Source organism: Semicossyphus pulcher, unplaced genomic scaffold (assembly GCF_022749685.1).
Source record: "Semicossyphus pulcher isolate SPU_LCO1_2020_fin unplaced genomic scaffold, fSemPul1.0.p SCAF_27, whole genome shotgun sequence".
NCBI classification, from domain to species: domain Eukaryota; kingdom Metazoa; phylum Chordata; class Actinopteri; order Labriformes; family Labridae; genus Semicossyphus; species Semicossyphus pulcher.
In genome coordinates this window covers 5,331,630-5,349,963 of record NW_027211701.1, presented here as the reverse complement: position 1 = coordinate 5,349,963, position 18,334 = coordinate 5,331,630, and the positions used below count along the sequence as shown (strand labels likewise).

At 39.9% G+C, this 18,334-nt stretch overlaps 1 protein-coding gene across 1 annotated transcript in view; it reads left to right on the top strand.

Moving 5' to 3' along the window:
- Positions 1 to 18,334, top strand: part of rptor (regulatory associated protein of MTOR, complex 1) — a 201,080-nt gene that overhangs the window by 104,258 nt on the left and 78,488 nt on the right. Inside the window, exons 9-12 of the mRNA XM_069676908.1 lie at positions 2,619 to 2,719; positions 5,432 to 5,576; positions 14,495 to 14,570; positions 17,868 to 17,969. Coding sequence (XP_069533009.1) covers positions 2,619 to 2,719; positions 5,432 to 5,576; positions 14,495 to 14,570; positions 17,868 to 17,969 — 424 coding nt within the window. The remainder of the gene's footprint in view (positions 1 to 2,618; positions 2,720 to 5,431; positions 5,577 to 14,494; positions 14,571 to 17,867; positions 17,970 to 18,334) is intronic.

Here is an 18,334-nt window from a genome sequence, read left to right as displayed (position 1 = left end):
CCCTCTCTTCGGTCATGGAATAACTAAACATGATTTTTAAGTGCCAGACTTAATGCAGAAATTTACACATCTCATGTGCCTCTGACATGCACGATAGAAACACAGCTGTATGCTACTTTACGATAGCCACGCCAACATAAGACGTAGGAAAGATGATTCAACACATTGTGATATCCTCTGACAGTTTCTGGATGTTGCAGTTCTTCGATACAGTCAAGTACAATCAGAACAGTAAGTCTACATGGGTGGTGGTGTTGATAAAACATTTAAATACAGAATTAGAAAGTATTGATGATGATATTAAGAATAGAAAACAGGACTATGATAGCTTTCATTAACATCAGAAACCTCTCTACCTATAGTGAAGTAAAACAGGGCCCTTTCTCCTCAATCCTTTCACTATTTGGGCTAAACAATCAATAAGTGAATGATATGTATGTTGCATCCCGCTAGCACAGGACAATTTACGCCAGTACCATTTTAATTCCCACCATAGCTGTGCTCAGCTTCAAACTCAGCAGATGTCTAATCAGCGAGAATAACTGAGCATGTTTTGTTGATGTTACAGGAAACTGTCGGTTCATCCACCCTTTAGCTTCCCCTGAAACTACCTCCAACTTTTCTCCGAGTTGATTCTTGATTTGACCATTTCCACAGATTTAAGGCCTTAATTCTTGGGGATTATGCTGTTATGCTCTGATTATCAGTTCTATGGTTTTTAGAGCTAAACGTCAGCTTGTATGTATAGTTGCAAATGAAAAAAATCAATACAAATATGTTTTTAATCCATCCAGATACTGCTCAGGGTTGCGGGGGGGCTGGAGCCGATCCCAGCTTTCATTGGGCGAGAGGCGGGTAACACCCTGGGTCGGTCACCAGTCAATGGCAGGGCTGACACATAGAGACAGACGACCTTTCATGCTCACATTCACACCTACGGGCAATTTAGAGTCACCAATGAACCTAACGAGCATGTTTTTGGACTGTGGGAAGAAGCCGGAGTACCCGGAGGCAACCCACACATGCACGGGGAGAACATGCAAATCTCACCAGTGTTTCCCCTAGGATTTGGCTTTGTAATTAAATAATCGCAATTAATGGAATAAATCAACGATTTCTGTGAGAAGCACATCACATGTAGACTTACTCAGTCTGGATTACCCTCTTTCTAGATGGTTCTCTCTTACTTCCACACTTTAATTGCACTCTCTTCTTCACCTTATTAAGTTTTAATTCACAGTCTACTTTAATCTGATCACTTCGCTTTGCTTCAGTCCCCCCAGCACACCTGCACCTCTGCTCTCTGCAAAGCTGCTGGCCCCGCCCCCTCTTTCTGTCCGTCTCTCTGTCTGCTGTGTTGATTGTCTTCATCAGCAGTCTGTTTAATTAAGTCACAAAAATTTAATATTTTCTCTCGCAATTCAATGACACATTAATGATGCAGCGATCAAAACGATCGATCGTTACCAAATGACACCGGCGAACGACGTTTATTTGGAGCGGACATCTCCGTCGTTTAATTGCAACTTCAGAAATCTGAAGCAGTGGCGGCAACTGATGCCGGAACAGATCGGCTGCAGGAGCCGTATTTGAGCTGTCAATCATCATTTTGACAGCATCAAATAACTAATTAAAAATAAACTTGTCAGAAAAATGAACACTTGGACATAAATCAGCATGATAAGAACTAACTATAGACAAAAACCATGTTTGAGAAAAATGTAATTGACGTGTTTTTTGATTTTATAGTTTGTCTCATGTCCTATCTGTTAACATGGAGGAGGCGGGCTGTATGACCTACACTGCAGCCAGTCAGCAGGGGGCAATAGAGATGTTTTGGCCTCACTTTAAGGGAGCTGTAATGTCGTCCATCTTTTTATACATGAGCGGAAACACTGTCCACACTGAAAGGCCCACTTAGTCCAAACCAGGGTTTAAACTAGGAAACTTGTCGCTATGAGGCAACAGCGCTAACCACTGCCCCAACGTGCAGCCCTGACTAAAGAAATGAAAATGTTGCTGATGCGTTTGTGCTCGTTTTACAGTGTAATGATACCTTAAATGATACCTTCACACAAACAAATGGCCATTTTGTGAAAAAGTATCATTCCTCTTCTTTCCTTGTTTTAAGATTTCCTCACATAAATGTATAAATTCTATAGTATTGTTAGAGGAGGCAGTCACCATTTCCAAGTCCTTACTTATCTGTATGTGAGGATGCCCTTTCCAGTCTGCAAGTCAAATCAGCACACTAAGTTTATCGTGCTTGATTCTGTTGAAAACTTGTCGCCTGAAGTGTTTCTGTATGTAAATCTCACTTCTAATCTGTACAAAATACTTCATTCTTTCGCTGCTTGTGCCTGATGTTGCTCCGTACCTCAGCTCTTGGCCCACAGTATCTCATGTTCACACATGAGCGCATATGTATACATGAATATTCAAACTAAGTCATTGTTAGTCTCTCTGTGTAAGAGCCTAAGTGCCTGTAAATGTAAATTTCTTCCGCCGGTTGTGATAATGCTACTGAGCAGTTGCCACTTTGTTGCTCTGAGTCAACTATATGACATACAGTGAGCACGGCTGACACAGAGCCATCTGTGTTGTGTTGTGTGTTTCAGGATCCCTGGCAGGCTCAACGACAGACGCACTCCCCTCGGAGAGCTCAACTGGATCTTCACAGCCATCACAGACACGATCGCCTGGAATGTGCTGCCTAGAGGTGAGGCTTTACACACACATGCACGCGCACACACACACACACACATTAGGGATGCTTGGATAAACTTGTTTAATCAAATATCACCAATTAATTCTCCAAAGTTACCAATCTTGCATAATTATTCCAGTTCATTATAACTTTAGTCTTATTTTATCATTTTGGAGATAATTTCCATCAGTTTTGATATCATCCTACTCACAGATGTAACTGATGAGGACACAAAAGTTCAAACGGGCAAAACTGCTCAGCCAACTGACCATTTACTAAATGGTTTCTTTGATGGCGATTGTCCAATCATAGCTCAAGTAACAGCTGGCCTGTTAAGCTCTTGATTTCTCCACATGTTGAAGCAACGTCCATGGGGATGAATTAGAGCAATACTTTGCAGATAATTCTAAACTTAATCCAAAAGGTAACTGGACTTGATGGACAGAGCTAGAAATGTATGCCCTTGATGACCAACGACCCACCAGCACCAGAAGGTACTAACGACTCTCGGTGCTTTTAGGTCAACTGCCCAGGTTAACGACTCTCCCTTGATTACACATCTATTAGCACACTAATGACCTACAGAGGCTTATATTTCTAGCTGTCTCCACCAGTTTCAAAGTGAAGAAGCCTTTCGGATGAGAGGTGAAACGTCTTCAAGAACTTGAACAAAGTCCAGTTGCCTTTTGGATTAAGCTTAGAATTACCATGACCTGGATGACTGAAAACCTTTATGAGACAATATTACAATATGAGAGTACTAGCTAACATTAGCTGCTCAGTGCTGTTCTTTTTAATTTGGGGAAATTTGCACTCCAGAAACATTGTCCAACTTTACCAAACATAGTTTTCAGTTTACCAAACACAACATCAACACAACATCTTGGGCCCTAATGCTAAAACACCTTCCTCTGGTAACACTAAATGATAAAAACACTGTTTAAAGATACACACAATAAAGTATACCTTTACCCACTGTGTTGCTTGTCCAATTATTGAGACTAACCAGTAAAACGTGGTGATGTTAGAAAGAATTGAATGCTTGAAACATAGAAACAGAATGTCATTGCCATTTCCATCAGCTTTAATTGAGTGAGGTTCTTCTCAATACTTTCGACTGCTAGCAAACGGCAGACAAATGATGGTGGGATTAACTTCCAACAGGGTGAGAAACCAGAAGAAAGTATTTATTAACAACAGAAAAAATTAAGCTATTAAAAATGCAAAAATTAATACAGGCAAGAAGATCTTACGATCCCGAAATTTCTGTTTCTGCCAGAATGAGTGCTGGCAAACGGAGGAATGGAACGCTTAAAAAATTAGACGCCTGTTTTTCTCTGACAAACCCTTGTGTAAAAAAATACCACAAAGACTTTTAAGAGGTGAAGACGACTAAACCTGTGGGACTTTGTGTTAGGAATTGCCTAGTATTTTTAGATGTTGCCAGTACTTTTGTGAGTGCATTGTTATCATGACTGATAGTGGCCAGAACTATGATAATGAGACCCAAAGCACAAAAGGAAACAAACAACACTCTTCTTGCTGGAGGTGGTGTGAACACAAACCTGTAAAGATAGCTAATAGGAAACTAAAGTTGTGAAACTGAAAAAAATCTTTATTTTAATATGTCGTACCAATGATGAAAAATGAAATGACCTATGTTTCAGCACACAGGGAGCTCAAATAAGGACAACTAATAAAAAGAGTAGTGAAGCCTCAGCAATACTAAAACTTTGAGAACATCCCCCCGTGGTTTAAAATAGTGAAGATGTTGACATAAAATGCCAAAAGTGCAGTAAGTGCAGGTTGGCTCCTCAAATTGAGATTAATTGTCTTTAGAGTATCTAGCACAATAATTGGGGATTGGGGATAAAGCCATAAAAGCAAGTATACACACAAAAACACACACATACGCAAAACTCCAATGGCTCAGCGTGCCCCAGTGGAAATACTTACACTCTTCTTTTTTGACATTTAACTTTTCTAGCACATCTACTTTTTCTCACCACTTACCTGTCTCTTGTATGCAAAACACATCCACAGACAGACACACACTCATAAGCACACTCAGACACCCTCAGACTCCCTTGAGACAAACTGTATCCCAGCTAGAATAGCAATGTGACAATGCTGATGGCTGCCAAAGCCTTTTAAACCCCCGGGGCTCTGCTGTTAATGAAGCAGCCCACATCAGAGAGAATCCCTGTAATGAAGGCACTGCACACCTAATCCAAATCACACACACACACACTCTGTCATCACACACAGACACACACATGAGCGCAAACACTTCAGCATTTAAACAGCGGAACACTAACAGCAGGCCCAGGAGTTTTCAGATGCTGTCTCTCATATATAATATCACCAAAACACGCGCATGCACACCAGCTCCATCCCACAAACAAGGGAATCACAATCCTAAACCAGAGATGGGGATGGGATTGGCCTGTCCTTGATAAAGTGAATTTGTGAAAACATTCATTAGCTGATTAAGTGTGATTGCAAACCATCCCTTCCATCTAAACGTCACTGTCCCTATGTTCTGTCATCTTAAACACAAGCTACCCCATTTTCTTTTATACTGTGGTCACGCTTCCCTAACTCATTCATTCAGCGCCCTATTTTCTGTACTGTTACTCCCATCTTTATGTTAATAATATTCATTTGTTGCCCCTCTTCAGTCTGTGATGTGATGGATAATCTCTACTCTCTGTCTGTCTTTAGATTTGTTCCAGAAGTTGTTTCGTCAGGACCTGCTGGTCGCCAGCCTGTTCCGCAATTTCCTGTTAGCAGAGAGGATAATGAGGTCGTACAACTGTACGCCGGTCAGCAGTCCCCGTCTGCCCCCTACATATATGCACGCCATGTGGTAAGACGCACACAAGCAAAACTCAGGGCCTGCTTACACACACGCACACACACACACACACACACACACACACACACACACACACACACACACACACACACATATAGACGGATGGCTTTTGCGTTCTAGAGCAGAAGGCAAGGGCGAAGAACAGTCTTTGCATTTTATTCACACATATACTGAAATTAAAGGGAGAAACTTTCTGATTGATTTGTTGATCAGGCAGGTAAAAGCCAGTGTTATTTATAGGATGGTTTGCATATTTAATGATTACATATTGTTTCTCTTAAAAAGCCATGGAGAGATCACAAAGTTGGTCACAAATGGCCAATCTGCCCTCGGGCTTATTTATGGGCTCTTTTATTAAATAAAAACTCCTCTGTTAGACAGCTGTTCAAAGCAAAGCGAGTTTATTTATAAAGCACCATGCATACATAGAGCAATTTAAAATGCTTTACACAGTTTAAAACAGAAACAACACATAAAAATACAGAATACAGAACATAGTAAAATATAAGAATCGGCCCCGGTCAGAACAATGCATTGGTATATGCTTAATTCTTGTTTACTGCAAGAGTTCTATGCTTAGTTCACTGTAAAAACCACACAATAGCAATATTTTTATGACCATTTTGTTTGGTTTAGTGATTTTTCTTATATACTTTCAATATACTCTGCTAGCTATACATTAAAATATAGCTTACAGTGCTGACTACTTTGCTAGAAAGTAAACAAAGCTCAAAGGAGTACTCTTTGACTCTACTGTTGGAAATATGTCTGTTCTCTGTAAGACAAGCAGCTAAATTTAAAGATTGAATTACAGTACTGTTCATTTTACTATACTTCCTGTCTGTTAAGTTTAGGCATGTCCTTTAGCTTAGACTTGATTAGTCTAGCTTGGATGGAACAGAGGCTCACGGCTTTCTTTTTCTACTTATTATTTTATTTGTTTTATTTTTGTTTGTATTATATGTTATACTGAACACATTATATCTTTAGATTAACAAGAGACTGTGGTTTAACAAAGTGCTAGTTTACTCATTGGAGCCAATGACTGTATATATAGATGGACAACGCGTCTCCATCTGCTCCAATGTTGTACGAAATTGATGCCAAAATAGCCCCTGTGATAGGCGCTGCCATCTTGCGATGGTGACGTAATGCGGAGCCAGAGACTGCGCAGTAGAGATCGGCGGTGGAAGCGGCCGTAGCCACTTCTGCTAACCCAAACACACACTTAACTTACCCAAAAAACAGCAAGGATCCCGCACACTGGCATGTTTAACAGCAGAACAGCTTCTCTGTGTTGGTCTGAGGTTAACGTTCACAGGTATGGAAACTTCAATGACTGTAGTGATTGTTTTAGGTATATTTCCACTCGCGAATCATCCTCCGCTCTGCTCACCCGGAACTGATCGGCTGCAGGAGCCGAATTTGTCAGAGCTGTCAATCATAATTTTGACAGCATCAAATAACTAATTAAAAATAAACTTGTCAGAAAAATGAACACTTGGATGTAAATCAGCATGATAAGAACTAACTATAATGACAGAAACCACGTTTGACAAAAATGTATTGGGCGTGTATTTTGATTTTATAGTTTGACCAATGTCCCACCTGTTAACATGGAGGAGGCTCAAACAGTATGTACTGCATACTGCCTACTAACCTGACTATTAGTATGCCGGTGGCATCATACTCAGAGCTGTCTCATCGGTATCACGTGACTTAATCGTTTACTTATGTCCGGTCTGATCTCCGGTCCATCTCCGCCATAGTAGAAGCTGAATAGCCGCAATGCATTTTGGGGCGGTTGAGAACAACCAGTGAGCTGCCGTCCCATAGTCAAATATTTGGGCCGATCTAGTATACATCTGGGAATTTGTTGCATACATAAAAATTGCAAACTATGAGATGGGAACGCATGACATACTCAATTTTACGTCACGGTTAGTATGATTAGTATGATAGTACGCCGTTTCGGACACACCGCAAGATTGGAGCTTATTACTGACCAATAACATTGCCTGGTTTGTGACTCAGTATCTGTCCTCATGGTTTGGTTGGTGGTAGGTAGTTGGTTTTATACTCTCCATGGCCCTGAAAAAGGATTATTTTTAGCAGTTGTAAGGACACATTTCCTGTTGGAGTAACTTTTCCCTGCGTCCACTTGTTAGGCTAAACATCCTGGATCTTTACTGTATTAACAAGGTGACATTATAAAGAACACATGTGTTTACCAGAAGATCAGAGTATTCCTCATGGACTAAAACTGAATTGAACGGAGTGACTTATTGGCACATCCTGGAAAGTTATTTGGTATCACCAACAAGCAAGCTGGTCCAGCAAACATGTTTGTTTCTTTGTTTCTCATTTGCTATATTTATACGGTTGCCACCTGTTGTTGTACGCTGCTAACAGGACTCAAGGTCTCATGCAGCAAATAGTTATCACACTTGTGCTACTGTTGTAACTGCACTTGAATGTGCAGTATTATTTCTAGGAGCATCATTATCAGACGTCTAAATGTAGAGCATTATTTCTCATTTACAGCCTCTAAAAAGAGGACAAAAGTAGTACATCCGCCAACTCAGTGTATGAAGTTACATTCTTCCTATATTTGCAGTTATATATATGTTATAGATGCATTTATAGTACTCGTATAACTTGTGCTGTCGAGGGAGTGTGAGCCAAAACATGGAGGTGGTTTTATTTGCATCTGCACTCGAGCATATGCATACACCTCGTTTATGTTAATTATAATTTACATGATTGTGTTTCTCAGTCATTTCTTTATGTTAACCTCTGCCAGTGTTGCTCTCTGTCTCATGGCAGAGGCAGGTGTTCTGTCACAGTGTCTTCACTGACAGCATCCTCAGCCGACCTGAAACCTGAAGACAAGAGTATGTGGAGTAAGGGCACTGCTGTTGCAACAACCAGCCTCCTACCTTCTATCCAAAGCAGCAAGATAACGCTGTTCTCTGGGGGATAGTAAAAGACTTATCCCACAGCCCTAAGTGTGTTGGACATGGCAGATTAAGGTTAAAAGCATTTTTATGGTAGCACAAAAATGTACAACTACACCAGTCCACAAACTTTTCTTTGGTATTATTTAACAACGCGGATCTTGAACTTTAAGAATGTACCACCTTTTACTCACAAAGCTGACAGAAATTGTTGCAATGTTTATTTGCACTATTTTCCTGTTTGAACTTAAATGTTTTCTCATTATTTTCAATTAGAGCTGGGCGATATTAAGTAATATCGGTATGTATGTATATATAATTTGATAATGCTTGCAAGAGTATCCTAATAAGGGCTAAAGCTTAGGGACACTACAGACAAATAGTCGTTCGATTTTTCCTTTTAAAACAACAGAGGTTTGAACTATTCAAATATCTATTTTTGCGTAGTATGTTCACAAGAGGGCATACCGATACAATGCGAGACAATTTTATTTGCAAAGATACATTTAATTAAACATAAACATGCCTTTTAAAAGATCAACATAGGCTTCCTACACCTTGCAAAATAAACAAATTAATTAGGTTACGGTAGAACTGACATTCAGCGTCATATTTATTTAAACATTAATGCATTTTAAAAAAAAATCAACATACCTATACTTGTTAATTATTAAAGTATAAGTGACGTTGTGATGCATTCAAAGATGCTCTGTAACCAAGAGAGTGAGCGCAAGAACATATGTGAACATGTGAGAGCTTGCAAAAAAGCCACTGATTTTTTCCACATCGAATATTAATTTTAATAACTGAATATCCGTCTTTTATTACAATTCGGTTATATATTTGAACTTATAATATTCGTTGCCAGCCCTAGTCTGAAGCCTAAGGACACTAGAGGGTTCATTATTAATACTTTACTATGTGGTCTATAAACATGCGCTACAGTTTATAGCCACACATTTTTAAGGCTGTATTTTTATAATGAAAGGTCATTTAAGCTTGTAAATAAACGCTGAACAAAGCAGTTTCATGTTAAAAATCGGTGTCTGTTCAACGCTGCTCAGCAGTGGCAGCCCGTCAGGAGGGGCTGCAGGCTGAGCTGACACTTAAAACGTAACCTTTGTTTTTATATAAGGATTCCTTCTGTGTTGAAGTGTAATGATTTTTTTCAATTAAAATTATTTCAGCCAGAGATGATAAGAAGGCACAGAGAGTGTTCTTTAATTCATGTTTATTCCAAACTCAGTTTACCCTGCCCGAATCAAATGTCAAAGATTACACCTGCTTAAAGGTGACGATGATGTGTCTTGAAAAATTAGAAAGTTGTCAGTTTATTGCTGTCAAGTTTATTTCTGCTGTGATAGATTTATACATATGGAGGAAAAATAGTCCAACTTTTATCATTCATGAATAAACATCAATGTATCAACAACCGATCCTGTATCAGGGTCTTTGTAACAGTCAGCCCTAACTACACAAAGATGCAGAAGAGCCTGGTGTCCATTGATTTTTCATTCCCTTTTGCACTGTGTTAGAAACATTGTCCCATCATCTATCTCCCTTTACTAACACAAACACTTCTCCCTTCAGCTATTGTTTCTCTTCTCAGTCTTCTATAAATGCCTCCCTCCATCTCTCCCACTCATTATCTGGCTCATGTTGAAGAAAAAAAAAACACTCTCTCACTCTCTCTGCCTCAAGGAGCGACTTGTTGTGTAACATAAGCATCGCTTATTGTAAAGCACACTTGGTCCTTGAGCAAGCAATAGCCTTTCTTACTCGCTCGTACAGGCCCATTATTTTAGACTGGGGGTATATTGCGGTGTTTACCGCCAAAGAAATTGGAAGTTGCACTTTGTTTCACAACAGCACATGCAGTATTAAGAAGGACAGAATAACGACAGAGAGGTACTTTAAGACTGTAGGAAAGAAGAGTGAGAGAACGATAAAAAAACAGAAGTGCGAGAGATAAAAGGCGAGGAGAAAATAAAAGTTTGGATTAAGAGAGACTGGAGGAAGGGCGATGGAGAGGAGGAATTAAGCAATTTAGGTGTTTGCTGATCGATGATGCTACCCGAACACAAACAACAGTTGTTATTCAAATGGAGCAGAATAGTGAAGAGCAGATAAACCCAAGGCTGATTACTCCCTTGTGGGCAGTTTCAGAGTTGGAGTGTGTGTGTCTGTTTTATATGTGTGTTTGTCGCTGCTGCACCACTCTCTGCAGGCAACAGGAAAAAAGAGCTTAGTCAGCCGCCTACAGGTCCCCTACAATCCTCTGTCGGCAGTCCTCATCTCTCACCACTTACAGACACATATAGACAGGTTTTGGTGATGGTTTACTCACACATATTGGCAGCTTCATGCGTTTAATATTGTCAACTGAACTGGTGCAGCAGATTTCTCCCTGTGAGTGTGTTTTCTCAACGTTAGATTACATAAACAGCAGCAGGGATACATTTCTGTTGGCTGCATTTCTCCACAGTCTCCAGTCCCACTACCTCAAGTTATGAAACCTAAAAGAATACCTTTTTACACCTTTTGTGAAGGACGCACATTCATTTAGGTTTCTGAGGGACTTTTAAAGCTGCCATCTTGATTTTGTCTGTGCTTTATGTGTAAGTAGGGTTTCTTTTGTCTCTGATAATTTAATAATTTACAGAAAAATGTTGTTTATTGCATAGACTGTGTAAATAATTGATGTAGCCACCATGATGTCACTCATTTGTTTCTTGAATGCAAAAATGAAGCCGAAATGTGGCCACCGCCATGTTGGTTTACTGGAGCCTGCAGTGACCAAATTTGGATGATTGGGTGGAGCTGCGGGAAAAGCGAGTGGTTGAAAAACAACTTCTGACTCCTGTATACTGGCCGACGATTAAATAAATGTTTAATAAACACTGAACAGGCTAACAAGCAGCGATAGCGAGCACAGTATACCTGCTACTTAGTGCTAAACATATATCAATACAAAAATAATAACATTTAACTCATTGGAGAGTTGGAGCTCAGACTTCTTGCAGGGCCAAATAGTTCCATAAATCACACAGAGAGACAGATTATTTGTCCAAACTTTTAATGAAAAAATCCCTAAAAGGCTCCAACAACACAACCAGGTGAAGTTAAGTTCAGTGACTGTGTGGCTGTGACTGTGTCTGCCAGCAGTATCCACCTGTCACTCAAGTTACCCAGCTCCTATGATTTAAGGCTTAATATAATTAAAGGTGTGTTATTAAAATTTTTTTTAAAAATAAGCTATTTTTCACAAAACCATTTTTTGTACCAGGCTGTAAACATGCATATTCCTGCTGTAAAATGGACATTTTCCCATCTGCTGTAATGTTATTTCTTGTTTTCTGGAGCCTCAAGTGGCCACTCGAGGAACTGCAGTTTTTTGCACTTCTGCATCGGCTTCTTTTATCAACACCATTTTTATGAAATGATTAAAATAAAAGATTAAATAATTCTTCAGCGACAAGCTCAGCAGCCATAGCTAATTGTACATTTAGCAGCACCATAACCAGTGAGCTCATAGTAGATGACGCTCTGAAAACGACACCAGTTGTTAAGCTCTATTGCTGCATTGTTGCCTGTCAATATGGGCACTTTGCAAACCTGGACTTTTTACAGCTGCAAACTTTTAATGGTGCCAAATTAGCAAAAGACAATCTAATCAAATACGTGCTGGGCAAAAATCAGTGTCTTGTTCTAGGCAATCTCAGCTCCAAATTTCATTTTACAGCTTCTTTAAACCTTGAGTTAATATTGGAACAGTTAAACTACCAAACCTTTGTTTATGACATTTGTGTTTGCAAACAATAGAATTACCAGAGTGCATCAATTCCAATCTGTTAATCACTTTAACGGATGTGCCAGAATTTTCTACAGCTAAATAAAGAAAAGACTGAAATAATTGTCTTCGGCCCGAAAGAAGAAAGGTTAAAAGTCAGTTCTTACTTTGACTCCATGACACTAAAATCAACAGATCAAGCCAGAAATGTTGGTGTGATGAAGGACTCAGACCTGCATTTGAACAGCCACACAGACACTCACAAAATCAGCCTATTACCATCTTAAAAATAAAGCAACAATCAACAGATTTCTGCCAAACAAAACGCAGAGAAGCGTGTTCATGCTTTTCTTTTTAGCAGGCTAGACTACTGTGACGGAGTCTTTACAGGTCTGACTGATCAGACAGCTGCAGCTCATCCAGAATGCTGCTGAAAGAGACCTCGTGAACACCAAGAAAGTAGAACACATTACACCAGTCCTCAGATCCCTACACCGGCTTCCTGTGTGACAAAGGATAGATTTCAAAATCCTACAGTCTTGGGCCGAGTTACCTATCAGACATGTTAGTTCGCTGACGAAGGCATGTTGCCAAAATGTGTCAGTTTGTTTTTAGGTTTAACATGACCATGCCAATACAAGAAAGGCATTTTCGTTGTTAAATTAAAGAGAGTGGCTTGTTTTTTTTGTTTTTGTTTTTTTTAAATTTGATTAACTTTAATTTACTGCTGCATTCCCATAACTTCTAATCTAATTCTACTTCATTTTTTTTTAAATTTAATTGATATTTATTTACTTTTAATTGATCTTATATTTTAATCTATTATGTAAAGCTTAATCAATATTTAATTACTGCTACATAACAATATATTTTGCTTTGAGTCATTTTTCTTTTAATGTTCTTAATGCTCTGTTTTTAACTGTGTCAAACACTCAATTGCTTTGTGTATGAATGGTGCTGTATAAATAAACCTGCCTTGCCTTTGAAATCTCAGCTAACAACTGCAAATTTGTATTTGTAATAAATTAAACACAGCTTCAGCAGCTTAGTTTATTTGCTAAACATAATATAAATGCATGCAAGTATGTACATATGCAAGAAGGTCTAAATTACTAATGTTTCAAACCTTAAGTACACCATCAATCTGCATCTAACGTGGTCTAATTCCTCTAAAATCAGCCACAGTAACCTTGCTGAGTGAGTAACACCTGTTCTTAATAATGCAGTAATTTCTTTTTCTTTTTTTGCTGGGCTAAATGTTTGCCATCCACAACAGCAGCTGACTTTATAAGTTCTTCTATTTAGCCTGGACTCGTACCAGCTGACATGAATGCTGGAATGAATGTATGCCCTTTTGTAAACTTTTAGAACAATTTCAAAGTTGTCGATGGTGCAAACGTACTACCTGCCATGATGTGCATCCTTAGTTTTCTGCACTTTTTCAAGACACATACTCTGCTGCATATTCTGATGTTGCACCTTTATAACAGCACCCAGCGTACATTTAACACTGCCAGATTACAACTCTATAATAGAACTCACACCTAAAAGGAAAAGCTATTCAAGCAGCAGAAAAAGACTCAGACAGATTGAACTCTCTGCCACTCATTCAGCATTACATTACATCGCAGTGCATCTACTGGGAACAGGCCTCAACCCCTAACTCTAACTAACTGAGGGGAAAAAAACAACCCAGCGAGACCCTGAGCTCACTTTACAGCAAGAAAAAAGGAGCCGGAAAGTGGAAGGAAAGAGAGACAGACAGGGAGACTACAGAGGCCGTGATAAGGTTTGATGCGAGTTACATAACCCCATGAATTAGATATGATGACCATGAGAGAACGCTGCTGTTTAGAAAGGGATTAAAGGCTCCTTGCTGCCCTCTCCAGGACCTCGTGCTGGGAATTTAAAGAGGTGTATGTGCTCCAGAAAAAACATGAGCTGAGGAGAAAAGTGTGATTGACGTGTTAGAAAAGGAAAATCGAGGGCTTGGATCAGATGTGCTTTTGTTTCTGTTGCTTGAAGTCACAATGAGATTCTAGAAAATTAAAAGCTTGTTTTAATAAATCAAGTAAGTTGTTTGGTTTAAGCGATATTCCTTATAATGAAGGATGTAATTCTAATATGCTTTCTGTGTGTGTACGTGTGTCACCTCTCTACAGGCAGGCGTGGGACCTGGCCGTGGACATCTGCCTCTCTCAGCTGCCCACCATCATCGAGGAGGGCACAGCCTTCAGAGTAAGTGTGTGTGTGTGTGTGTGTGTGTGTGTGTGTGTGTGTGTGAGAGAGAGGAAAACAAACACTGAGACCTCTTCAGCCTCACTTGAAAGGTGGAGGAGCTCCATCTGACTGTGTTTTTGTGATTTAGCAGTTAGTGTTTGTCTAGCACTGATGGATGGCTCTTATCTCAGATCTGTCCACTGCTGACGCCTGTAAACACCAACGGCTCTTGTTTGCACTGCAAGTTCTCCGCCACCAGCATCTACAGCTTCTCTATTAATCTTTCAAACACACACGCAGGCTCAGTCCCAGTGGAAAACATTGTAAAACGTCAAGTCTAATAATTCAAGTGTGAGTGTCGAATAAAAGCTAGATGCTGAAACCAGTGGTCCTGCACTTTCAGCCAGTTTATATTGATATTTACCGACATGGCAGGGGACAGTGATAGAGAAGCTGAGTGTAATGGAAACACGCTGTGAGAGGGTGATTGAACTGATGATGACTGAAGATATCTGGGTCAAGACAAGACAGCCTTTGTATCAGTGTTTGCTTGTGGAAGCAGCCTGCTGGACAGACCACAGATCAGCACTTTGTTCTTTCCAATGCAGACTTATCAGAAAATAAAGAAATTGGCACCAGAGCAGCTTTCCTCGATGTTTGCACTTTTATCTCGGCCTTCTCTCTCCTCCACCTGGCCCTCGGAGGTGGGCGTCTTCTCCATCGCTCCCCCAGGAGCAGTTTTCCATCCGCGATCCTCCTCTGCTTTCTCCTGCACTCGGGCCGAAAACACTTACCGGCACCGTAATTGAGCCTCTGAGGAGCGCTAAAGGAGATCTTCCCTCTCTGTCTTGCTCCCTCTTTCAGGAGACTTTAAATCCTCTCTGATGTGCTTCAACTGTTTACCTAATTTTCTTGGTCTATGTCACAACTGGATTTATATCTGCAGGACAAATACACTGCAGAGTAAATGTTTATTTTTTATTTTATACCAACAGTTATTGACCCACTGATGCACCTCTTACGGTCCCACACATCCAGTGTTAATTTTTGCAGCTATTTTAGATTCAGTCTTGAAAATGAAAATGCTTATTAGTCTAGTCATGTTTACCCTTAATAGTCTGAGTCTAGTTTTAGTCCATGAAAACTCAAAACACTTGACTCCAGTTGGAGTCAATGAGAAGGCATCACATTTTAGTCAAAACGTTTTCTCTCTTAAGAAAATATGACCCCCTCCCTCCAGTCTCCCTCTTCTCATTTTAATCCGTTTGCTTCAGGTAAAATGATCATACAGTCATCCATACAGTAAATAAACGATGAAGACACAGCATCTAAAGATTACTTTTCATCATCGCTTCTCGTTTAATCAGTCTGACTGAAGCAGACAGCCGATGATCGCTCCTTTTTGTGCGGAAGAGGCATCACATGACGCGTAAAACGCCCCTTTTTTCTGTGAGCGTGCGAGAAAGTTCACAACCACCTTCATGACACCCGCTATCTCCAACCAGGTCACCCAGTCACAGGAATGAATTACTTGTATTTTGAGGGACAGGTTAGACACAGTGTCATTTTGAATGTCTGCAGCACCACCACCAACATTTTAGTCCTGCCTCGTCTTGTTAACGAAAACAAAACATACGTGTCGTCAGAGTATTATCAATGATCAATTTCTAGCTCGTCAACGTCTTGTCTTTGTCATGGAAAAAAGATCGTACACGTTTTTTCGTCATTATTTTCGTTCACAAAATTAACAGTGCACACTTTAAGAGTTTTTGTCTGTTTTTTGGTGCTGTATGTTATAAAATTGATTATGTAAAAGAATTTAGAGGTATTTCATAAGTGTTTTTGTCATGAAGCGGAAGTGACCATCAAACCTTCTGCACTTTGTCTTTATACGACATGTTCTATTTCCCCCTCCTCACACCTTATTTTAAGCAAAATACTGTTTGTACTGTTAGTTTCCTTCATTTAAGAAATATTATATTTTCCAAAAAACGATGATGTTGGTTTCTTTGTATTTGCTTGTGAGTGGTTAAACCGACATGAGCCTAAAAACCATCCAGGGTTATATGAAGTGAACCAGAGTAGATGTGCCTTAAATCTGCATTCTTTCTAATGGCCAGCAGAGGGCGAACAAACTGCAAAACGTATGTTTGTATAGAAGTCAATGAGACAAAGGCACTTCTTCCTGGATTTATCAGTGAACATTTATCTAGTGAGTTAATCGTCTCAGTCTCTGGTTTAAATTCTTCTTCAGTACAGCAGGATGTTCATTACATGAATTATGGTCCCATTTTGAGAAACATTGGTGTCTTTGGCAGGGTGTGCTTTAGGTCATGGCTACGTGTGATTAACAAGTTGCCACTACAGCAACCTGTCAAACAGGACAGAGTTGTAGATATTGTTGCGTAACCCCAATCCACCTCAAAGTGGCCACTTTTGAGCCAAAGCAAGATGGTGACTGCCAAAAATAGGCAACTCAAGGCTTCACAACGGAGCCCAAAAACCGAAAGGTTATGCCGTGGCGTCCACATCCACATGCAGCATTTAAAAGGTCTGCAAGTGCATGAATTCAACTTGGTGAAAAAACCCTGCAGTAACCCTGACTTAGTCATCACAGTTTATAGAGCTGCTAGAGTTAAATATGAATGAAATCATCAAAGCAGAGAGCTGTTTGTAGTAATGATGCCAATACAACATTATTCATCATTTAGCATATGCTCTCTAGCAAAATAACTAAATATGACTTTGCTTTAGTGAGAAAAAAAACATTCTTTCCCTGAAATGGAGCGTTGTACCCACAATTTGTGCTGTACCACATATCTTGGCTCAGCCTTTACCCTCTATCTTGACTTATTCATGTTCCACTGAGTGTTTGAGTGCTTGTGTAAAGTTATTAAGCTTTGATTATGCACAAATTAATTTAGCCATCCAGCCGGGAAGCATTGATATTTCCCCTCTCCACATCCATCAACGGTCTACACAACGCTGTCGTAATTCCCGCTGCAATATTAACACCCGGCCTGATCAAAAACTCTGCGGCCAGCAACCAATCAATCAGGCAAACTGCCCTGGCAGCCGAGAGAGAGCGAAGGTGATCATGATAGATCAGGATTTATGTCGCTGCTGCAGTGCAGTGTCACTTCTTAGCTCATTGTGTCAGGGCTTTTATGAAATGATAAGCTAGTCACTGCAGACTGGCTCATTAGGGTGTGTGTGCGTCTGTATTTGTGTGTGTCTGGTGTGTGTTAGAGCGAAAGAGAACAATGCGTTATTTGAAATAGTGATTAACATCCTGTGTTTGTTGTGTGTCCACAGCACAGCCCTTTCTTCGCTGAGCAGCTGACAGCGTTTCAGGTGTGGTTGACGATGGGTGTAGAGAACAGAAACCCTCCTGAGCAGCTCCCAATAGTACTACAGGTACACACACACACACACACACACACACACACACACACACACACACACACACACACATACAAAAACCCCTCCAAGCTGTCTTTTTTATTTCAGCTTTAATTTGCTTCATTCGGACAAATTGTAAACACAGTTGTGTCTCAAAGGAAAATAAAACAAATATTAGTCAAACAGCAGTCATTATTGTAAAATAATTATCTGTTAATTATCTGTATCTAATATTTATCTGAATGGTACATAATGTAACAAGTGAAGATCTTCATAATCAATACCTTTCATACTTTTTCAGCTGATCAGGTTTATGTTAATTAGGTGCCTACCTTTCACTGAGTACACAGTAAACATGTTGAACAGTAGCAGTGAGATGG